We start from the raw sequence: 22,000 nt of genomic DNA, 5'->3' as shown, positions 1-22,000 counted from the left end.
GCACAATTGACAATATTTTGAAAAATATTTTTCTCCCCACGAGTAAAAACCCTGGGTACGAGGTTGGCACAATTGATTGAATAGATGTTTGGAGACTTCGAGGTGTCTAAAAATGGTACCGCCGTTTAAATCCAACTCTCGTTTTAATTTGAATGACTGATTGCTTTGCTAAGTATGGTTAACAAGTGAGCTGTAAGAGATTCAAATTACAACGAAAGGTCAGTTTCAAATACGGTGCTTTTGGGACCGGCCTGGGAAAACTCATTAACTTTGTTTCTACAGCCAATCAGAGGCAGGGAACGTGCTGAGGCCTATGTTATACCTATAGGCCTATGGTTGCATCGTATGCAATTCAAACAATAGAAAAAGAGATGATGAATCTCATTATCTCATGATCCATTGTTTAATTTGCATTCCACGCGACCAAAATGCGACGTTTAACCTAATATTTGGCTAATGATTGAGTAATTTATCAGCCCTGAAAGTTGGAGCGATCAACGAAGTGTTCGCGTTGCTGATAAAAAATATATGTAAGAATAAAGTGCATAGCCAGAATATTGAAAGACAGTTATTCTTCATACGACAAATATTGCTGCTGGATGATATCTAACGTCTGTACAACAAGGTATACTGTATCAGATTTTGGTGTTAAATTAGTTAATTATTTAAGCGGACGTGTACTGCATGAATATGTTGAAAGGCACATATGTTTTTAATATTTTGCTCGTTTTTATTGTCAAATCTTGAATATTTCTAATAAATTTTGGTCTCGTGTTTTTGGGTTTCTCTTATTTCACATTTTCTACTATTTTAGGTACAAATTCCTGGGGAAGAAGCGCAGTAAGCCAGTATATATGTTGAAAGAGTTCTGGCCACGTGCAAGGTTTGTTATGTTCAAAAATTTTACTTTATATATATAGCCAATATACTGTGAGTGTTTGTTATATATTTGTTCCGGTTGCGGACGTTTGCTATAGCCTATATATTTGATGTTTGGCCTGTTCAATGAAAGGTTGGAATAGGAAATTCAGGGGCTGTTCACAGCGAGTCCAGTTACTGAGATTTAACGAAGCGTAAAATGTTATCAGTAAAATATTATACAGGGTGTTATCAAAAAAAACTGCAACACTTAATATTCATAGGAAGTTAACTAACTCTTCTTTCTTGTTATGTAAACATGATAAACCCGAAAAATAATGCCTGAGAAGTTCTGAGAGACCTGTACAGTGTAGATAAAGTCTAATTGCAAGCTGGGAAGCTTGGAAAAACGTTTAGGAGATTGAAATTAATACCCGGCCAAGTCTTAGATATTTCTTGCCGAATAGCTTTAAACATTTCGGTAGGGGAAGGAGCTTCGTTAACCACTGCGCTTGATGGGTTATTGCGTCTCCAGAAGCCAAATTTGTCTCCAAAGCTACCATCAGTATGAATACAACAGGCAGCTGTCCACATGATTTCTGGAAAAGAGATTCTGTAATTTCCCGCTTCGCCTTGGTAACTTCCGAAACCAGCCGAACCAAAGAACTTTGGCTTTCCGAGAAAACTCGATGGAATCACGCCAACCACGACATACATTTTTGCATCCACCTTTCTTAACTGTGCATTTTCTTGACACTTTTTTGCCTGTTCTATCAATTTACCCTCAGCTATCCTCCACTGGTTAGAATTGAAGGAACCTTCTTGAGGCACGGCATTTGTGAAAGAAAATGTGGCATCAATGGCATCCTGTGTTCCGTGGGTTTTCCCGTACCTAGCGGCGATCAGGTGACCTTTGTGGATAGCCATCGTGGGTGCGCTACCTTTATTGCATGGTCCAGTACCATCCCAATTCCAAAGCGTTCCTCTCTCATCTTCATAACAGTAAATATGTTTGCTTGAGCCTATGTAATCACGATTTGTTGCCAAGTTCTCTGGATTCTCTGAAAGAGTCATATCTTTTGTTTTTTTCCAACTGTCTTTGCGTTCTATATCTAGTGCACCTGTAAAAAATAACAAATTCATTTTGGCCGTTGACCTTCAACTCACGATTACTGGATTTTGATCGCTGGACTTTCATCGAAAAGGAAAATGTCGCCAAAGTCGACGAAAAGGTCGTGGGCTTCCTCGCCCTAACTTTGAAGCTGCTTTTGAAGATGACCGACGAATTGACTCATTCCATATAAACCTATAAGGCATACCTTTCTTAAAATTAGCGCCGTTGATCATTGAGGCAGCATATAATGCTGAACGAGCGTTGCAGTCGTACAGAACAGCGACGGTTCCTCCTTCGCAAATTGTTCCAACACTTGTCGCTGGCCCAAGTGCTAAACAGTCAAGGCCCTTTGGTGCAATTCCATTTAAACTTTGCGGATCAGCCCGTGCATGTGGCAACACCACATTCGTTCGCAGATCACATCCACCTGCGAAATTACACGCGCACTGCCACACAGGTGAACGGAATCCATCAGTTGGACAAACCTTTCCAACTAAATATAAATATAAAATATTTAGCTAGGTTTGACATTTAGCTAGACCAAGTAGGGGATTGAGTAATGCAATATAATGTTTACCTTTTTCTAAAACTTTCAATTTCGATTTTTACCATCATAGTTATATGAAAATAATTCCAATATTTAGTGATATATATATTGCTTAACAAACTAATATTCAGAAGGTTACAGCAAAACGGCTGCAATATAAGGCACGAGATTTCAACCTCATTTTGTTTACCATTTGCCATCGTAATTTTAATGACTTTTTACTGTAATTTATTTTATTGTTAAAATTTAACGTTCGTTTATTTTATATATCTATCCGCGCTATATATATATATATATATATATATATATATATATATATATTATATATAATTAATATATATATATATATATAATAATATATATATATATATAGGTTATCACATGAGGGGCGAGGTGATATCAGTTTTATCGCTTGAGGGACGATATCATAAATGTCACGAGTGAGCGCAGCGAACGAGGGACATTTATGATATCGTCCTGAAAGCGATAAAACTGATATCACCTCGTCCCGATCGTGATAACCTGTTTATCACATACTTCTTTTTCTTCTATAAAGCAATCCACATCGACTGAAACAAACCTCGAACTGCTCGAGTCAGCCATCTTTGTTTTGACAGCGGCAAATGCAGCGGGACAAAAAGCGATATCAGTGACAAAAAGCGATATCAGTGACGATATCGTTTTTATGTCACCCTGTTATCGCCCTGATAAAGGCACAAGTATGTGATAAATATATATATATATATATATATATATATATATATACAAATATAAATTGAAGCGTATTTCAAATAATTATATGTTTATAACTTCCTTGCTTCAATTTGCAAACCATTAAGACCTGAGTTTAGTAAATTAATCCAGGTTTTATCGCAATCTGAGCTAATGTGCAATCTGATTGACTATAGCCAGATATCAGCTCATTCAAATCTGCCTATATAGCGCTATATAGAAGAGAAACGTAAACAAAATGGTTCAAAGATTTGGGGGGTTAAACGATATAGCTAATGAAATTCAAGTTTTATATTTGATAAATGTACATAAAAGTGCACCAAAAGGGCGACAAAATTGGAAAAGAAAGTATATATTCAAAAATATTCTGCTTACTCTCGTCGTATATGACTAATATATATAGGCTTTGCTAAGTCGGCGTTGCGTATACATATACGAGTTCGCAAAATAACAGTTAATTGGTAACAGGCATCATCGTTCTTTATACGGCCTAAATGTAACTGTATTTGGTAGCGTTGATGATAATCTGACATCCTCGCGACATATACCTACTCTCCGAATTTGAAGCACGTATTTGTTTCAATATAAAAACTATTATTGTGCTATTTTGCGCTATATAATGATATAATCGCTTTGCTTTTATACTCTAGGCATGCATTAGCGTGAAACATGCACATTATTAGCGACGGCCTTTATTTTAAGATTAAAGAATTATACTGTACTGTTACTACTATACTACCTTTAAAATTTAAGACCGGTCTTGGCTTGGTCTTTCGCGGTTTGGTCTTCCGCAGCTTGGTGATCCTTCTCCCAAGTGGCTTCCCTCTCCAAAGTGGCTTCCTTTTCCCAAGTGGCTTCCTTCCCCCCTTTCCACGTAATTCTACTGCGCCAGGACGTTCACTAAAAGTGGCAATTCCGACATCAATTGTTGCTGCAATCAAGGTTATTAGAACAAAGATCTTCATGGCTCTGTAAAACAAAATTCTGATTTCAAACCCTTTGCAACTAAAGCTCCTTATCATATATATAGCATTTATAGTATTAGGTTTAGAAAGTCTCAGAATTAAGTTTGCAATCACTTCTTAAATTATAATTTTCATTGTTACATTTTTCAAATAAAATAGAAACTATTTCAAGACTTTCTTTTTCAACAACTTTATTAATATATTTTGTTAGTTTAAATTCAGTCTCGTCTATTTTCTAAGGTTTTCCATCCTAACTTCTCGAGCACTTGTTTTGACAGAATATCAAAACTATCATCCACTCATGACCGCTCGCCAACAGGTCGAGAAACTCTTTAAAATTCTTTAACTTCCTTTTTTTGCTTTAATTTCAGAAATATAGTGTGTAGTTCCGTTCCTTCATTGAGACGATGCAAAATACTTTTAAAATAACAACATTTTATTCCAATTGGCTAATCACATCTATACAATAGTATTCCAATAGGCTAATCACATCTATACAATAGGTTCAAAAGTGTTCGAAAGAAATTTTTTTAGCTCAATATCGAAATCTTTTTTGCTCATTATCGAAATTTTTTTTTTAAAAATTTCAACGTATAATTACTATTGACAAATGAATATTCGCGGAAAATTTAACTTTGACACTTGCATATCATTGAATCATTGATATTTCCATCATCTTACCTGAGAAACTCGTGCGAGCTAGGACGTTTAGGAAGAAGAGTTCTTTTCTGGTCAACTTTAGTAATCACAATCGCAAACTGAACTAGTTACAACGTATGCATGCAGGTTGCATGTTTTAAATATACAAGATTTTGGTGTTCTATTCAAGGAAATGTCAAACGCTTCATTGGACCGATGCCAAAGCAAGTAGGATATTATCACAACCTTTAGGAATTCCAGTCAGCCAATTCGGAACAGTGCAGCTTTATATCTGTGTATAAAATGAATTGAATCAGGGTGTTCCCAAAAAAATTAACACTACATTGTGTCCCAAAGTAGATTTCAGTGAAGGGTACTTTTTGGGACACATCGTGATCGTATAGAAAAATCTTATTCTTATAATTTTAGTGCCTCAGCAGCGCTATATATAAGTTAAAACCACAGACACTTAGGGGCTGTTTACATGAGCCCGGTTACCCGAGATTCAACGAAGCGTGAGAGGACTTTGAGGTATTGAAATAAGTCTTTATGAAACCAAACAAGCACATGCTATTGTTGTGGTGATTATACGACAGCCAGGATCATGTTATCTGCTCATTTCAATACCTCAAAAGCATCTCACGCTTCGTTGAATCTCGGGTAACCGGGCTCATCAACTTCTTGAACTTAATAAATGTTATTATCATGAATTCGACATTAACATCGATTTGTTACACCAGAGGATGAACAAGGAATTCAACTCCTATATAGCGGGGGCAGCAAATACTCTGGGCACAGGCGATCGCCCATCGGTTCAGCTTAAACATTCATGTAATTAGTTGTTGTCAACCGAAACTAAAGATAAAAGGCTACACATATAACCAGTGATACAGTAGTTTTGCCTGACTTAACGAAAACATATTAGAAGCTTAAATATAAATAGAATTTCATTCTTTCATGTAAATTCCAAGCTTATTTAGTATACTATCAAGCGCTTAAGAGCGGTTCAACAATGAGATAATATTTATAGATTCACTTTTTTTAGACACCCGGTATTAGATAGTGCATTGTGTTTTATTCTTGTCAAGCGCTTCATTGAACAGTTTAACGCCATGCAGGTAGCTCGAACTAATTCTTGATTGGACATTCACTCATGCATGATCGCCCGTCAACTGGTCGAAAATAACGGTAAATTTAAAATTCTTGAGCTTCCTTTCCTTGCTTTAGCTTCAAAAATATATAATGTAATTGCTACCTGCTGCCACTTAAAATACTTTTAAAATAAGGTTCGTCTCACCTACAGTGGCGTAGCCAGCCTGACGATATTGTCCCGCTATGTAAATTTCAAATTATTATAATAATTCATCTCTTTAGAAATTTATTGTTTTCACAATCAATGAACACCAAAATATTAGCATAGCGGGACAAATTGTCAGGCTGGCTACGCTACTGTTCACCACCTACATTATGCATACAGGTTAATCTCACCTCTACAATTGGTTCAGAAGAGTCAGAAGTGTTAACTTTAATTATTCTTTTAATTAAAAATAGTGAAAGAGGAGAAATGATTTTTTAGCTCATTTTTGAAAAAATTTAACTAAATTCAACATATTACTACTGAAAGATGTTTATTTAAAACTTTCACTTATCCATATATCTATCTTCTTACCTCAAAACTTGTGCGAGGTGAGACTTTTGGAAAAAAAGAGTTCTCCTTTTCTGCCCAACTTCAGTAATCACAATCGTAAACTGAACTAGTTGTAACGTATACATGCAGGTTGCATGTTTTAAATATACAAGATTTTGGTGTTCTATTCAAGGAAATGTCAAACGCTTCATTGGACCGATGCCAAAACACGCAGGATATTATCACAACCTTTAAGAATTACAATTCGGAACAATGCAGCTTTATATCCGTGTATAAAAATAAATTTAATCCAATTTTATGAATATAATGACGTTTTTACACCATTTAATGTTCTAAACGACAGCCTGATGTCTCAGGTGATTAATAAAAATGGAATATTTTCCTACAGAATAATCATTTCATGCATCAATGACCACCGACAACTACCGACACCGATGAATCACGATATATGAAAAACAGGCTTAACTTAAGGCTTTCATATGTCAAAAGACGTCATAATTCGTTCTAATTCACATGTCGTAACTCGCTGTACTTCGTGATTCGGTGTTATGCGAAATCAGTCAGACATATGAAAACCGAATTACGACGAATAATAACTGACGCCTGACGAATCATCGTTTTATCACTACAATCACTAGCGCTACATTACAATTTACAAAAATAATAACAAACTACATAGGTTATATAATCAGCTACTTTTAGACAAACATTGAATGGTAAAAATTTCTTAGAGCAATAATCCTCAGAGGGAAAAGAGGGAATGCACTATGTTACCACAGTCCACAAAATGGCACCGCAGATCTCATTATAAATTATTATTATTATTACGTTCACTTCTACATAAATAATTAGGATATTTACATATTGGGCGTAACTCGATCCAGATATAAACTACTATCCAGATATAATTGTTGGTGGTAATAGATCTTTCATCTCTGAGTTTTCATTAATGCACGATGTATGTCCGTCTCAAAGAAGCGTTCACATAATTTTCTCGGCGATCCCTCAACGACGTCATATTCCCTGTAATCAATGCTTTATTATACTTATGAGTGGGGAGAATAATTTTCAAAAGCGCGTTTTTGGATGTATTCAATCTAAATCAATCAGCCTAGTCCCAGGCCTTGTAAGTGCGCGCTGTATAATTTATGCAGGGCAGCCCACGCTTAGAGGCCTAGCACAAAATGTTGAGATTTCAAAAATTGTCCCTGATTTTGTCCCTGCGGCTGCAAGCAGCCTAGTCATGAGGCCCCCTATATGTTCCTTAGTACACGCAGCTAGACGGGAACTGAGAGGCCAAGAAGAAAATGTTTTATTTTAGCTAAAGTGGGGAATTTTTGTCCCCATTTTCTGTATTGAGGTTAGTTCACGATCTACGACGCGGTTATCTGACCTTGTTCGACGTCGCTAGTCAAATATTTTGCTTGAAATAAGCTACGGGAAATTTTTTATGCTGCCAGGAATTTGAGATATCCATACAAACGTTGCAATGCATGTCGTTCGCTGTCAATGCTATCGACTATCGAGTAAACTCGAGTCCGTACGTACATGTTTATGATTATAATAAGCATCAATCCGCCAATTTCAATTATTCATTCTTGCTTCCTTTATGACGGTTCTTGTTGTAAATTGCAAACATTTACTTTGTTACAACAATTCTTAATAAAAGACAACATTAAATGGGCGGTTATGAGCCGTTAACATTAGATTAGAAAACATTTTGTGCTAGGCCTCTCACGTGTGTTTCATCCGGTGACGTCACGGATTTTTGAAACCTGCGCAATGAGGCCTAGGAAATAGGCTGGCATTCAATGTCATCAATTAATTAAATACTGTTGAATATTATAATGCCAGACCTGGCACACGTGTTCATACCATCAGTAGTTTGGGAAGGGATAAATTCCGTAGATATAAATCCCCCTCCTAAAAACCGGCAAATTAAAATTCAGTCACTGCTTAGAAGGCTATTTTAGTACTTTTCTCGAACGTTCCTGTAAACGAAAATAAGATTCGTTGATAAAACCAATTATACCGAGTTATTCTGGAATATTCTCTTCATATAAACAAATTTTTGGCGGCCTGCGGACAGGCCTGCGGATAATAAAACCAAAGAAATACCTAAAGAAGTTTCACAGTGCCATAGGAGAGAGACCAAATATCAAGGCGAGGGTCGACTCCGACATCCGACCTAAATACACTCATACTGAACCAATTGTGTAGAAAGTACAATTTTTGTCTTTATGGCTGGCGTTTCATGACGGATTAACTCGAGTTGCCTTTTTAATATAATTTATCCTGATGTAAAAAGTGATGAGTGTATGTTTCTAACAATCAATGTGATTCATATTAAAGGCGCTTTTCCTTTTTATTATGATAAGTATTAAAGTAGAGAATACAACTGAGAATAACAAGGCAACTGATGCTTGAACGGAGGAAATTTTCGACCTCTTCACAATTGATTGATTAGATGTTTGGAGACGTCGAGGTGTCTTAAGCCGTGTTTACACGAAGGGGCTGACATTTATCTGACATTTGCCCGTACCTGAGAAGTACCTAACCAAGTTTTACAGGGTGTGTTTACACCAGTTACCTAACGGGACTTATATAAATACACGCAACATAAAGTACTGTGAGAAGAGTATTAAAATATAAGCTTGCAGTTCTTTGTTTGTTTATTTCGTACAAACGACAAAGCCTCGTAAAAGAATACGACGTATTACTGGGATTTCTGGCAAACAACGATTTCATGCAAAATTAAAAAATATATGATATAACTTATCGGCAACGGTTCCGAAATTCGCCATGTGGCTAATTATCAACTCTGAATTTCCCCATAATTTTTGCAAAATCGCGCTAAAATTCCAAGACCGCTAAATGCAGACATCAAAGACTCGAATTTACGTTTGTTGTCAAGGAAATTAGCTTCGATCACGCTTGGGTCAATGAAAATGTGTTTACACCGCCAGACTGACCTGAGACTTACCTAGGACTTACCTAATACCATGTTTTCAGGCCACCTCTAATGCTTGGCCTGAAATCATGGTCTTAGGTCGGTCCTAGGTCGGTCTTAGGTCAGTCTTAGTGCGTTTACACTACAGGACTAACTCCTTAAGTTAGGTCTTAGGTCAGGTATAGGTCTCTAGTGTAAACACTGCTTAAAAATGGTACCGCCGTTGAATTCCATCCCCTGTTTCAATTTGAATGACTGATTACTTTGCTAAGTATGGTTAACAAGTAAGCCTACACCGAAAGGTCAGTTTAAAATACATATACGGTGCTTTTGGAACCGGCCTGGGAAAACTCATTAACTTTTGTTGCTACAGGCAATCAGAGGCAGGGAACTTGCTGAGGCCTATGTTATATCTATAGGCCTATGGTTGCATCGTATGTAATTCAAACAATAGACACTGAGATGATAAATCTCATTATATCATGATCCATTGTTCAAATTGCATTCCACGCGACCAAAATGCGACGTTTAAACTTTAACCTAATATTTGGCTAATGATTCAGTAATTTATCAGCCCTGAAAGTTGAACGATCAACGAAGTGTTCGCGTTGCTGATAAAAAATATATGTAAGATAGAAGTTCATTGCCAGAATATAGAAAGACAGTTGTTCTTCATACGACAAATATTGCTGCTGGATGATATCTAACGTCTGTACAACAAGGTATACTTATTTAAGCGGACGTGAACTAATATGTATAGAAAGGCACATAAAGACATTAATATTTAGGCAACGTTCACACGGAACCGGACGAATTTAGGACTAGATTTTGACCGGTTCTTCTTGTTCACACGAGAAATCCGGGCGAATGCGAGCATGCACGGTACCAAATTCGTTCAAGTCCGTGTGGACGTAGCTTTTACACCAGCCATACTGCGATTGCTAGCTCACATTGGATCGATTTTGCTCGCTTTTTATATCGTCAAATCTTGAATATCTCTAATAAACTTTGGTCTCGTGTTTTCGTGTTTTTCTTATTTCACATTTTCTATTATTTTAGGTACAAATTCCTGGGGAAGAAACGCAGTATATATGTTGAAAGAGTTCTGGGCCACGTGCAAGGTTTGTTATGTTCAAAAATTGTACTTTTAATTTTATCACGGTAACCAGAGATTTAACGTAGCGTAAAATATATATATTGAAAATCTTTGTAAATCTGTCTTGAAAATTTCTAAAATGTGGTAGTAAGGCGAACAATATTGATATTTATAATGAAACAACAGGAAAGGGAACAAAATAAGCCATGTTCAATAGTCACGTGATAGATATTTAGATGATTGATGCGATAAAATGTACATTTAATTTTACAATGTCATAAATTAATTACATCATCATTTACATTAAAATGTCAAAATGTTCGTTATCTAATTATGTAATATCATTAGCATTACAGCAATAATAAATAACAAATTACGTTTATATCAGATTATATCATATAAGCTATATAAACAGTACGAACCGGCAATTCCTATAAACATTATAAGAGGCAAGTAATAAATCTTTATTTAGCCGGTACGTAATTTATAATTAATTACTCTATAGACTTTAGGTGAAGTATTGATATTAGTATGTGAATGCAGGTAAATTTATTATCATTGCAAAGGGAGCTCATCGTTGCAGCTAGTATGCCAACAAAACTGTAGCTGCATGAGACCTTTAGCCCAACCATGCAATGCGGCAAACCGCGAAAGACAAACGGATTTCAAGCAATTTTTAAGGTAGTTTTTAGCATTTTTCCGGCAACGATTTGCCTCGAGTATATAGCTGCTTAATTTTGAACATAATACAGCAATTTCTTGGCTTTAAAAACCTCGCATTTCGTTTGAAAATCCGAACTGGCAGTTAGGGGTTTGTCACACACGTCATGCATGCTAATTGCTAAAGGTCTCTAATATATACCGTGGTGTCTCCACAAGCAGTAAAATTTATACTCTCGACTGTTTATTGCCTTCAAAACTGAAAGAAGATAAAGTCTTAAAGTTATCACAGAAGCCATGTTCCCAGAAGTTTGTGCTTGAATGCTGTAGTAGGTTGATGTAAGGAAACGCCGCTGATCCATAGTTCCACTGATGATGGTTATCAATGATATTGTCCCGTGATTTGCAGTGTTAGCAATTCCAATATAGACGATTGTTAGTATTTACTGACTGAAATCCCGAAATCTATAGTTGATGGTAGTTTTTCAATAGTCATATTTCAGGTACGTACGAAGTTTTCAGTGCAAACGACCAAACGTTCATTCATGACTCATACACGATGACGATTCATCAGTCAATCCTCAGCCGGGAAGATGATCTAATTTATTAAGTATCTAAATGCCTCGCGTTGTATTTTAACTGCATGACACTGAATAAACGAATGAAGAAGTTTGTCGAGTGTTTTTTCTGTTCTTCGGACAATTTCATTGTTCATTGATCCGGTCGACAAATATTTCAGTGTAAAATGTTCGCAGCTTAAGAGTGGTTCTCATATTTGAATTAGGATGACAAAGGTAGTGTGTCTTTGCATGTAAAATTACAGACTCACAGTTTTGTGCTGTGTTCCTTGGCTTAGTATAGGGTACATACCATGTTGATGTATAAAATATATAACTGGAACTGCATGGAAATATAAGCATGCATTAACCATTTGTCATCAGAAATCCAGTTAAGCTCTGTGAGTGAAACAAAAACGCATGGTCAAGTCATATGGTAACCCAGATATCGCGATGACACAATAAGAGACGCTTTATGGTAGCAATGCAACGATAATTACGTCATCATCAGCCATCAGGCACCAGGCACCAGGAATACAGACGCAATTAACAGTCTAAGTTTGTAAAGCCACATCCAACCGTTGAAATTTTCTGTTTTAATTTTGCAAATCACGGATTTATCTATATATACCAGTCACATCGCGTAATATGTCGAAAGAGGCTTGAACAGTTCTTGTAGATTCTTGTCGACTCCCATTATTCATCAAGAAGCAGGAATTTAAAAATCGACTTGTTTTACTTGTATATAATATCATAATGCAACTTGCATGGTTATTCACGTATTCTTCGTCAGTTGGTTTCTCTCTAGCTTTGAATATATTTTTAAGTTACAGTTCTACAGTATATCGAACAAATATATTTTAGTGCGTAGAATTTTAAAAATTCATGTCCCATATTACGAACCCATTCAGGCAAGGAAAAAGCAAAAATTTTCCTTACTAACGTCTAACAAACCAGGGTTGTTTATTCTTCCTCACATTAATCAGAACAATTCTAAGACTCATAATCTGTGAACTGCTTTCTTTGATGCTTGCAACTGGCTAGATTCAGTGAAGTATTTCTTAAATTATTTCATTTCTAAAGAAACAGTTAACTGAAAGCAAGACGCAGGCAAGAAAGCAGTAACTTAATTTGTTTCCGCTTACTGTGGCTTCATCAAAATAATTATGAAGCAATAGTGAAATGATAGCCAGACATCTTAAACGTTGTTCGCAGTTTGCTGAGATTTCCGGTTATAAGATTCAAATAGAAAAGACGATTTTGTGCTTTTTCGATCCTATGTTTTGCGTAAAGAGAACGTAAGAAATGGAAACATTTTTGTTTTTAAGATTTTGTAAAGCCTATATATTAACAAATTTGTACACGGTTTCCCATGTTGGGAGAAAGAAAGAAAACTCACTCACATTTTTTCTATCTTGCATAGTTTAAACAATGTCCAGACCGATACGAGTGAAGTGAGCGCCATTTTGGATTGTTGTGATGCATGTTCTTCAAAGGCGTGGGATCACCAAATTTCACCAATGTTTCTATCTGTACCTCATTGATAATTCTGGCCGAAAGAATATTACTGGAATTGGGGTAAGTAGGCAGGCTAAATTTTTATTTAGTTCTCATGTCACTTGTGATCGAGTCGTTTTTACGGCTAACCACGCTTTTGTCATCACTAAAACAACCAATGATTTATTCATATATTCAAGTTCAGTTGCGGCATGCTTACTAGTTTTCAGGTCTAGTAATTGCAAAAACAAAACAGGATATGAAACAATTTTGATATATGTAAGTTCAAATTCTTTTTAAATGAAACATATTTTTAATGCCAATTTTAAACATTGCAATAATTCGTTTCAGGCCATAAAATAAACGCCAACAGCATTAGTTTTTACAACATTTCTATCCTGTCAACCATTGCATGGTTACTTTTCCCCTCTCCATCCCATGGCATGCAACCTTCAATTCCCCTTTTCGTTTTCTCAGAGCTTCGCTAACCCGCGGTTGATAGGTTGGCAGAATGAATGACCCAAAGTTCAAACACTTGCTAATTAGCATTATCCAATTTCTTAGCAAATCTGGCTATAACCCAGTGACGTAACTAGAACGATAATTTGGCGGGGAAGGGGTGTGAATATTCATATATTCAGTTCTGCCCGACGGATTTCTTTTGTAAGTGCAATAGTTTACAATTAAAATCTATCGCGCAGAAGTGATATTAACAGCCATGACTATTTTACATATATATAACTATTTACAGCCCTCCCATAATAATCGTTCTAGTTACGCCCCTGTTATAACCTGATCTTTCCTTACCCATTGTTCTCTACTTTCCTTTCTCCTTTGAACCCAAATTTCTTTTTTCTTTTCTTTTGACAACGTTCTTCAACATGCAGATTTACATAATGTATTATTGTGCTGAAAGCTATAAAGCAAGTTTAGTCGTTCATATTTCCCCTGTTGCGCATGCGTGTGAAAGTCATCTTGCATAACTACCTTCATTATATGATGTTCTAATCAATTGTCTAAGAAACAAGACGCCCGGTAGGCGTTCACTCGGGCTATGTAGCCGGTAAATACACTGCACTGAAACTGAGCTATATTGATACACTGTAAATACGCGACTGTCCGCGCGGAAGACCACAGGTAGCCCGAATAATTATCTAGTATACTTCATTCTCACCTCTCCAGTCCATGAAATAATCACTCTAAAATAATGAAACACTGTAAAATAATTGAACTTACCAAAAAGATTAGGTGAGTATTCTGGAAACAACAATCTGGCATTCTGTTTATAAACATGACATTGGTGTTAGTGGCATGGAAACCAAACTTTTATTGCATTGATAATTATAGGATTCTTCCGAATAATGTTTTCATGCATTGAGCAATTCGATTTTTAGGCTGTTGTTTTGATGGTAAAATCATACAAATTCGACATTGCCTTTCTCGGGATCTGTTCCGTTATATGTCTTCACATTCGCCTTTAAACCAGACCATTGACTGTGGTCATTGACGTATAGGACTGTTCACGGCGATATTATCATTATTTTATCGAATTCTATATATGCCGTGTTAATTGACGTGTGCATATATAGCCTGTAGGTTAATAAAGCAGAAATACCATTCATTAAGGTTCTTCGACAAAGCTCTAGCGTTTTTAAATTCCAAAAGCAATAAAAGAGAATCTCTAAAAGCCATTTGTTATTTTTGTGTAGCTATAACGCAAATTTGTTTTTATATCCAGTTTAGTAATTTTAATAATTATATATATATTATGTTTCATATCAAATAGCTATTTTTACTTAGTCTGAATTAATGTAGTTGATCAGTCTTAAACTTTACGTATACGTATTTGAAGTGCTAAAAAATTTAAAAACTTTATGTACGTATTGCTAAAAACTTAAGGAGCGCTAAACACTGAATTGAATGCATGACTTGCGAATCATCTTATGATGTATGTGTTTTTAACGTTGGTTTGGCAACCATAGTTTGATTATTTTCAGTCTTTTGGCTCCGCGGGAATAGCAAACAACTCTACCCGTTTTACGGCATGCACAGAAAGATACTTTATAAAAGCTATTGAACGTATTTTGACCAAAGTCGATGCAAGTTAATGTAGTACAAGTATCAACATCAACTAAACGCAATAAGGAAGGAGATTTCTCTGCATAAAGAAGGTGTTTCTCATTGACAAATTCAAGTTTGAGATCCCTAAAGTTTGTGTCACCTGCTAATTGTCGCTTGAATTGACAGCAAATTTTTGGAGGGTCAATTTCAAAGATGAACAGCTTTCCCAAGCATCGCCCAGAAAATGCCAAAAGCTCCCCATTTGGAGAAAAACATGCGCTCAATGCTGATGCATGAAATGCCCTATAAAGAGAAGTCTCCGGTTGTATATGCTGTCGTAAATCGTGTGTTTTTTCATTTTGTAACAGAAATGGGCCCGCGAGCACATGGTACAAGCTGCTGCATGCTATGACCTCCATAGCGATATGACTCCACGAACGCCTAGATTGAGTAAACAGATACTTCGGAAAAGGTATACGTGCAACCAATTTCCTTTTTAAAGCATCGAAAAAGCACACTTGGGACTCCATAACACAAGCAACTACATTATCCGAGACGGAAAGACAGTTAAGAGTATCCACAAGTTCAGGAAAACTGGCAAGAAATTGTGTTTTATCAAAATTCCACAATTCGGGTGGTTCTGAAGAGGCGACTGCGCAAACGAAGGCGCCATTTTTTACAGGAACAAGATGAGGGGCATTTGGAATAACTCGAATGAGTTTTGTTGTTGTATCTGACAAAGTAAACTCATGCATACTAATCTTTAAAGAGTTATCTACACCTCTAGTGTAGATAAATTTCCCATCCACTGAAATTGAACAGGAATCGGTGCAAAAGTCATTTCCACGAACAATGAGATTGCGAATATTGAGCTCGGCAGGCTGAACCAATTGTAAATGTTTTCTAAAAAAATGAAAGACCAAAGCGCTTTCATCATTTAAGATAAAAAACCTGCCATAATCATTGAAATTTTCAAGCAGCTTCGAACTCTTACCTTTTACAGCCGCTTGATATACTTTAACAGCCCTCGTGTTTAGTGGAAGCAAATTATAGCATTTGCGCTTTTTAGCAACAGATTTACTTTTTAAGAGGTTAAAATTGCTTACAAATTCTGGTTGATTCTTTTTTTCGTCTCCTAGGTATTTCATAATCCAGGAATCCTCTCCAGAAGTCGAGATTAAGGCTATTTGCTCTGAATACCATGAGACAATGTTGTAACTCTTTTTGGAATCATAAATACACAATTCAAACTCGTTTGTCGTTGCCAAAAACCTATCATCAGCAGAGAACAAAATTGACGTTAATTTGGACTCGCACGGAAGGAGTTGTATTACTTTCTCAGAAGTATTATCGTGTAGATTCCAAACCATCAAATTTTCATCATCACTGGCTGCCATTTTGCTTTTATCGTTTGAAAAACAACAAATTTTCAACTCTGCGGAGGTTCTGAACGGTCCAGGTACAAAGTTCCCCTTTAAAGTCAGTACACTATCTAATCTTCCTGGGAAAATAATGTCTCTAAGAGGGTGGAAAACAATGTTGCGGGGTCGCACAGAAAAGTAATTTAAACTCCTCGACATCAACGTGTGACCATGACAACACTTTATGTGTTGTTTCCAGATGGATTCGAAATTAGGAATAGAAAACAATTGAATTTCCACGCTTTCCTCGTCCCCCAAATACACACATATAAGATAATCTTCATTCCGTGAAACATCAAAGTCCCAAATAATTTCCTCAGTCAAAAGACGATTTATTGCCTTCTCAGTATCATCCCTATCATCCCTGCTTTCCTCAATTTCGAAATAAGCTAGCTCCGTGTAACGTGTCTTTAGCAAGGCAGTTGCTTTGGATGAAAGCCGTTCGTCGTTACTTTCATTAAGAACGTACTGCAAAAATGATTGTGGAGTATCTTTCAAAATGTATACAAATTTCCTTATGAAGGATATGAGCGTATTTATCGGGTTATGCATGTATTGACATAACCCGTTTTCTAAAATGTAATTTTTTAGGCTAGTGAGATTCGTTAATGTTGTGTAGACATCAATACTAACAGATTCGTGCAAAATTCCTACGTCCGTAAAATATTCAACTAGACTCGTCAGAAATTGCCCTTCCTCTAAATCAACCTGTAAAGAATGTAATATTCCGTATTGTACGGCATATTCTAAAGCACAGTCGAATGTCGGCCTAACTTGGATTGTCTTCCATGTTTTCATTTTGGACATACAAATTTCAGCCAAAATCTCATGCCCTTGTTTTTCGTTGATTGAAAAACGATGCATTTGTCTCCCAAGCCAGTCCTTAACAGATTTGTGAAAGAAAGACACACACTCGTCTTTAATGACGAGTAGCGAAGAAATGCAACTGATTGTTTTTTGTATAGCTCTTTCTAGATTAAACGAATCCTTGTTAAAACGACGGAAAAACGATTCAATAAGTGTTAAAGGTAGAGATTTTTCTGCCACTGCTAACACATTTAAAAACATTAGAAATTTTTTTTCATCAACCCCTATACCTTTTAGTTCTCTTTCAAAGCGATTGAAATACGATTCGTAAATCTTGTCAATTCCTTTGGGCAAGCTTTTGACATTGATTGAACTGTTGGCAGAAATTTTGCAGAGAAAAGATGCATAGAGTATCAGACCTTCAGAGTTTTTAACAAGATTTTCCACAAGTTCCTTTTTGCTGAAATCATTCATTTTTTCCGTTTTTAATTTATCATTTAAAAAAACACGGAGATCATTTAAATTTCGTTCATCACTTGGTTTCAGAAACAATGGGTTTAATTTTTGAAATTTTTGCGCAATATCTTGCTGTGACCTTGTCGTGATAAAAAATCGAATAAATTGAGGAAATTTGTGAAAATGATTAGCAATCAAATCAACAAGCTCGATCCTTTCCTCCTGTCGACATTCATCTAACGCATCTATCGCGATTAGAGAATTTTCACCTGGATCAGGAATTTCAGTCAGTGGCTCTATGAACAGCAATGAAAATAATCCTTCAACATTCATATTTTCTAATATTTCTCCTTTCTTACCTAAAATTTTGCTGCAAAGGTTTTTCTTATATTGCGGAAATGCGTTACACAAGTGAAATGCTAATGACTGCAGCAGAAACTTTGGTTTATTGTACCTGCTGTTATTGTACTGAAAAAAGTGACAGCCTGCTAATTGTGCCGAAAAACGTTTGCATACAACCGCAGCGATAGTGGATTTGCCCATCCCGGCTTGAGCAGAAATAATGAACGCGCGACTATCGGACGGAGAATTTAGCCATTTCTCGACTTGTTGGAAGACCCATTCACGGGTGCCTGTTGAGAACCTTTCGACTAAAATTTGTATCTCTATTTTAAAGTCACAATAGTGAAGGAAATTGCTAAGAATGTCGTCTGTGAATGATTGTGCGTTCTCTTTGAGATTTTGTTCAATTCTATCTAGTCTTGACATAACTTCTCTATCACTTTCACTCCATTCTCTTCTCACACGATTCACCTCCTCTTCTCCACATTCCTCTTCCTTTAATCTGTCTATTTCTGCTTGACTAAATCCTAATCCAACCAAAGCCGAACTAACATCGTTCCAAACAGTTTCAAACTCGGTCGCACTGACACCTGTTTCCTTGGAGTGAGCAAAATCATTACGGAATAGCCTAATGCGAACAATGTTAGCTGCACAAGAAGTGTCAGAATCATTTGGCAAAACGTTCCATCCTGTACTTGGAGGAGGTATGCCACACATATTTCGCAACAAAATAACAAGTAATGTTATGTCAAATTCTTGAATGTTTGGGATTTGAGGTGGGTGAGGATACAATTTATCCCATTGCGGTTCCGTGATTATTCTTTTTTGGAAAAGATGATCAAGTGTAGCATAGTGGGTTGACAGAACAGTGTGCAAATTACCTGAGTGTTTGCTCATGAAGACATTCCTCAACACTTCTGTTCCTCCGTCTACAATCAATCTCATCAACTTAAACCCATTCGTCTTTTCTTCAGAACTTTCAAGAGCTGATGATGATGCCATGGTCACATTAAATTCCTATTGTATGTAAAGTTATTTCGGTTTTAGAATTGGATGAAAATGTCGCTCGACGCTGACAATCGTCCTTATTTTACGTGGTTGAAAGTGCAAGCTACTTCCGCTTTTAAATTTTAACTCAGCATATCAGGACATTTATTTGAATCAATCAGCAATTATTTTTGGCATATCTAATAATATTTATATCAGTATTATAATATTCAGTGTAATGGTTCTAGAGGATAGCACATAAGCAGTCCAACACCGGTTAAGGTACGTATACCTTCGTTGAATGAACATTCCAAATGGTCTCATTTAATTCTAAAGGCCCGTTTACACTTTTGCTGCAATTTTATACGATATTTTCTTTTTATGGATAGATAGATGTATTTCAGTTCATTACCATATGTAATGTATGCCTGATCATAATTTCTAATGAACACTTATGTATAACTATCTATCAGTCTATCCCGCGACAACGTTTTTGTAAACGGGTGTGTATATATATATATATCTATATATATAGTAAAGTATCTAAGAAGAAAGAGTGCTCGATATCTATATATATATATATCTATATATATATATATACATGTATATTATTGAGAGGGCACTGAAGCAGAGTAAATTGTAAAGAACAAAGCGACCGACATATTTTATGTTCTAGCATTCTTTGCGGTTACATAACATGTCACAAGGAAATTGTGACATTTGCCGGGCTTGTTTAACCGCCAATTTTTACACATAAAGATAAAAGCCTATTTGTGATGACACATGCATACAGACCTAAAAGTACTAGATTGAATTACACTGGATATGACCTTGATAAAACGTATTTCAGGTGGTTTTGCGTATCGCATCGTACATAGTCATTTAGATTAGATTAGCGCTGAGCCGGGTGATAAAATAATTAAAACCTACCGTGATACGAGGTTAATTACATTGTTGCCATGTTGTGTATACGACTAAACTCTATAGGATTTCCTAAAGTTAGCTTTCACAAACGTACTCCAGATGACAATACTATTTACTAAATAATTTAGCTTGAATACATTGTGGGTTTCCTGCTGACAGTCATTCTCATTCAAATCAGTGCCATGCATACATACATAGGGTATTTCTAAATACTTCTTAAACCTGACTCTGAATAGAAAACAGCGACCCGGCCTAGCTACCCAGTGTGGGTAACCAGGTTATCTTGCGCCCGCATTTTAGCCAATCAGCTCTCAAAACGGTTTTCGAAAAAGTATTTAATCGATTCTATATATATATATATATATATATATATATATATATATAATATATATAATATATATATATATATATATATCTTGTATTGTTCTATATAAAACTAATCAAAATTTTGTGATTTCGCTTAGTTATACGAACTATAGCGCGGATTAAATTTGAAACAGTATATTTCCTCAGGTCATGATCAGGCAGAAATCAAAACTACGGTTCTGCGATTCTGAGTCCCACTAGTACTCATGGCAATAAATTACGGAGAAGTAAAAAAATAGGTTGTATTGTTTCAGTGGTTGTAGCCAGGATTTAAGGTAAGGGGGGGGGGGCTAGCAAAAACATAGGTCTGGCCAGGCTGCCATTCTATCAGTCTGTAACAATCACTCGTGCATATCATTCTATATGGGTTTATGTGGCAATGATGGACGGTTTCATTCGGAGAGTCAACCTAAGGAGTTTCATTGCGTACATAAAAAGGATTCACTTTTTTGGAGCTTTCCTTGGAGGGGGCCTTAGCCTAGCTATACCGGTGTTTCATGGTTGGAGTTACGCACTACCCCTAAACAATACAACATATGCATACCTTCGTATTTTTGCTGCCTTCCATAAGCAGCATTCTCCTCAGCTCAATAGTAAGAGCATGCTCTGGGGCACAAAGGCGATGACCCGTGAAATTATATTAGAAGTCCATTTTTTCCGCTTCCTTTTCTTCGGATCCTCATATTCTCGGATTCTAGTTATTTTTCAATACCAGAAAAGCACCGGCTCACATTTGTGAGGAAAATAATACAGCGAAATGCTTATAACCACTGGGATATTGTATATTTAACGCTTATTTATTACGAACGAAGGAAGCATTATGTTTTGTGGACCCGAGACCATCTGCATGGGCTGTATTAGGACGTTCAAAAGACGTAAGTTTTTAACGATGTCAACACAAAACAATCGGCCTTTTTTATAGTCCAACTGAATTCAGTGATGATTAATTGTTGCTTTTGGAATTATTTCTGATGCTCAAAACAAGTTACGCAACAGCTGCCCAGTATTAATTAAGTTAGTAAAATTTTAAGAGCAGGTTTTTTTGTTGAGAAATCACTCTCTTGTGCAAACGAGCATTATCCTCCCACTCTCTCTTGTGCAAACGAGTATTTTCCTCCTGTTTTCTGATGCAAAGTTGCGAAAATTTTAAATCTTTCTTGGCCTATATTTTCGGGATGTGCCAATGTTTAGAAAAAGAAATTACTTCATGGTTGGCAAGTCTGTTTGCGTCCTTCACAACGAGTGCATGAAAGTTTTCGATTTATTATACTTGTCTGCTTGTAAAGGTTCGTGGGATTACGTAGAATTAGAAAATTCTCTGCCGATGAGAGTTTAATCCCATCTGTTTGTTGAGGTTTCTGCTGTGGTTCAAT

General features: G+C 36.2%; 3 protein-coding genes across 3 annotated transcripts; all 3 read right to left on the bottom strand.

Annotated features, from left to right (window-relative positions):
* Positions 1 to 739: 739 nt before the first annotated feature.
* Positions 740 to 6,599, bottom strand: LOC114537934. The gene is made up of 4 exons (XM_028559050.1): positions 6,525 to 6,599; positions 3,991 to 4,220; positions 2,178 to 2,465; positions 740 to 1,979 (listed from the first exon to the last, which is right to left on the bottom strand). Exons 2-4 carry the CDS (start codon positions 4,214 to 4,216, stop codon positions 1,240 to 1,242), a joined length of 1,254 nt encoding a protein of 417 aa, XP_028414851.1. The 5' UTR covers positions 4,217 to 4,220; positions 6,525 to 6,599; the 3' UTR covers positions 740 to 1,239.
* Positions 6,600 to 16,569: 9,970 nt separating this feature from the next.
* Positions 16,570 to 18,026, bottom strand: LOC114537928. Its single transcript, XM_028559044.1, has 4 exons — positions 17,843 to 18,026; positions 17,520 to 17,716; positions 16,986 to 17,213; positions 16,570 to 16,596 (listed from the first exon to the last, which is right to left on the bottom strand). The coding sequence occupies exons 1-4, from the start codon at positions 18,024 to 18,026 to the stop codon at positions 16,570 to 16,572; spliced, it is 636 nt and encodes a 211-aa protein (XP_028414845.1).
* A 572-nt stretch (positions 18,027 to 18,598) lies between these two features.
* Positions 18,599 to 19,773, bottom strand: LOC114537927 (E3 ubiquitin-protein ligase DZIP3-like). Its single transcript, XM_028559043.1, has 3 exons — positions 19,750 to 19,773; positions 18,822 to 19,367; positions 18,599 to 18,658 (listed from the first exon to the last, which is right to left on the bottom strand). Exons 1-3 carry the CDS (start codon positions 19,771 to 19,773, stop codon positions 18,599 to 18,601), a joined length of 630 nt encoding a protein of 209 aa, XP_028414844.1.
* Between the last annotated feature and the right edge of the window lie 2,227 nt (positions 19,774 to 22,000).

Source organism: Dendronephthya gigantea, unplaced genomic scaffold (genome assembly GCF_004324835.1).
Source record: "Dendronephthya gigantea isolate DGI-Jeju-01 unplaced genomic scaffold, DenGig_1.0 000169F, whole genome shotgun sequence".
Taxonomy (NCBI): Eukaryota; Metazoa; Cnidaria; class Anthozoa; order Malacalcyonacea; family Nephtheidae; genus Dendronephthya; species Dendronephthya gigantea.
Note: the sequence above shows the minus strand (reverse complement) of the source record. Positions and strands in the feature narration are given on the sequence as shown.

Coding starts and splice junctions, on each gene's coding strand:
- LOC114537934 (XM_028559050.1), bottom strand. CDS start 4,216: ATGAAGATCTTTGTTCTAATAACCTTGATTGCAGCAACAATTGATGTC. Junction 2,466..3,990: donor ACCGGTCTTAAATTTTAAAG/GTAGTATAGTAG, acceptor ATTTATATTTAG/TTGGAAAGGTTTGTCCAACT. Junction 1,980..2,177: donor CGGCGCTAATTTTAAGAAAG/GTATGCCTTATA, acceptor TATTTTTTACAG/GTGCACTAGATATAGAACGC.
- LOC114537928 (XM_028559044.1), bottom strand. CDS start 18,026: ATGAATGATTTCAGCAAAAAGGAACTTGTGGAAAATCTTGTTAAAAAC. Junction 17,214..17,519: donor AAACATGGAAGACAATCCAA/GTTAGGCCGACA, acceptor TCATTTTTGCAG/TACGTTCTTAATGAAAGTAA. Junction 16,597..16,985: donor ATTTGGGGGACGAGGAAAGC/GTGGAAATTCAA, acceptor TGCTGATGATAG/GTTTTTGGCAACGACAAACG.
- LOC114537927 (XM_028559043.1), bottom strand. CDS start 19,773: ATGATCAGGCATACATTACATATG. Junction 19,368..19,749: donor TCAGGCATACATTACATATG/GTAATGAACTGA, acceptor TACATACAATAG/GAATTTAATGTGACCATGGC. Junction 18,659..18,821: donor AGGAATGTGGAGAAGAGGAG/GTGAATCGTGTG, acceptor TACAAATTTTAG/TCGAAAGGTTCTCAACAGGC.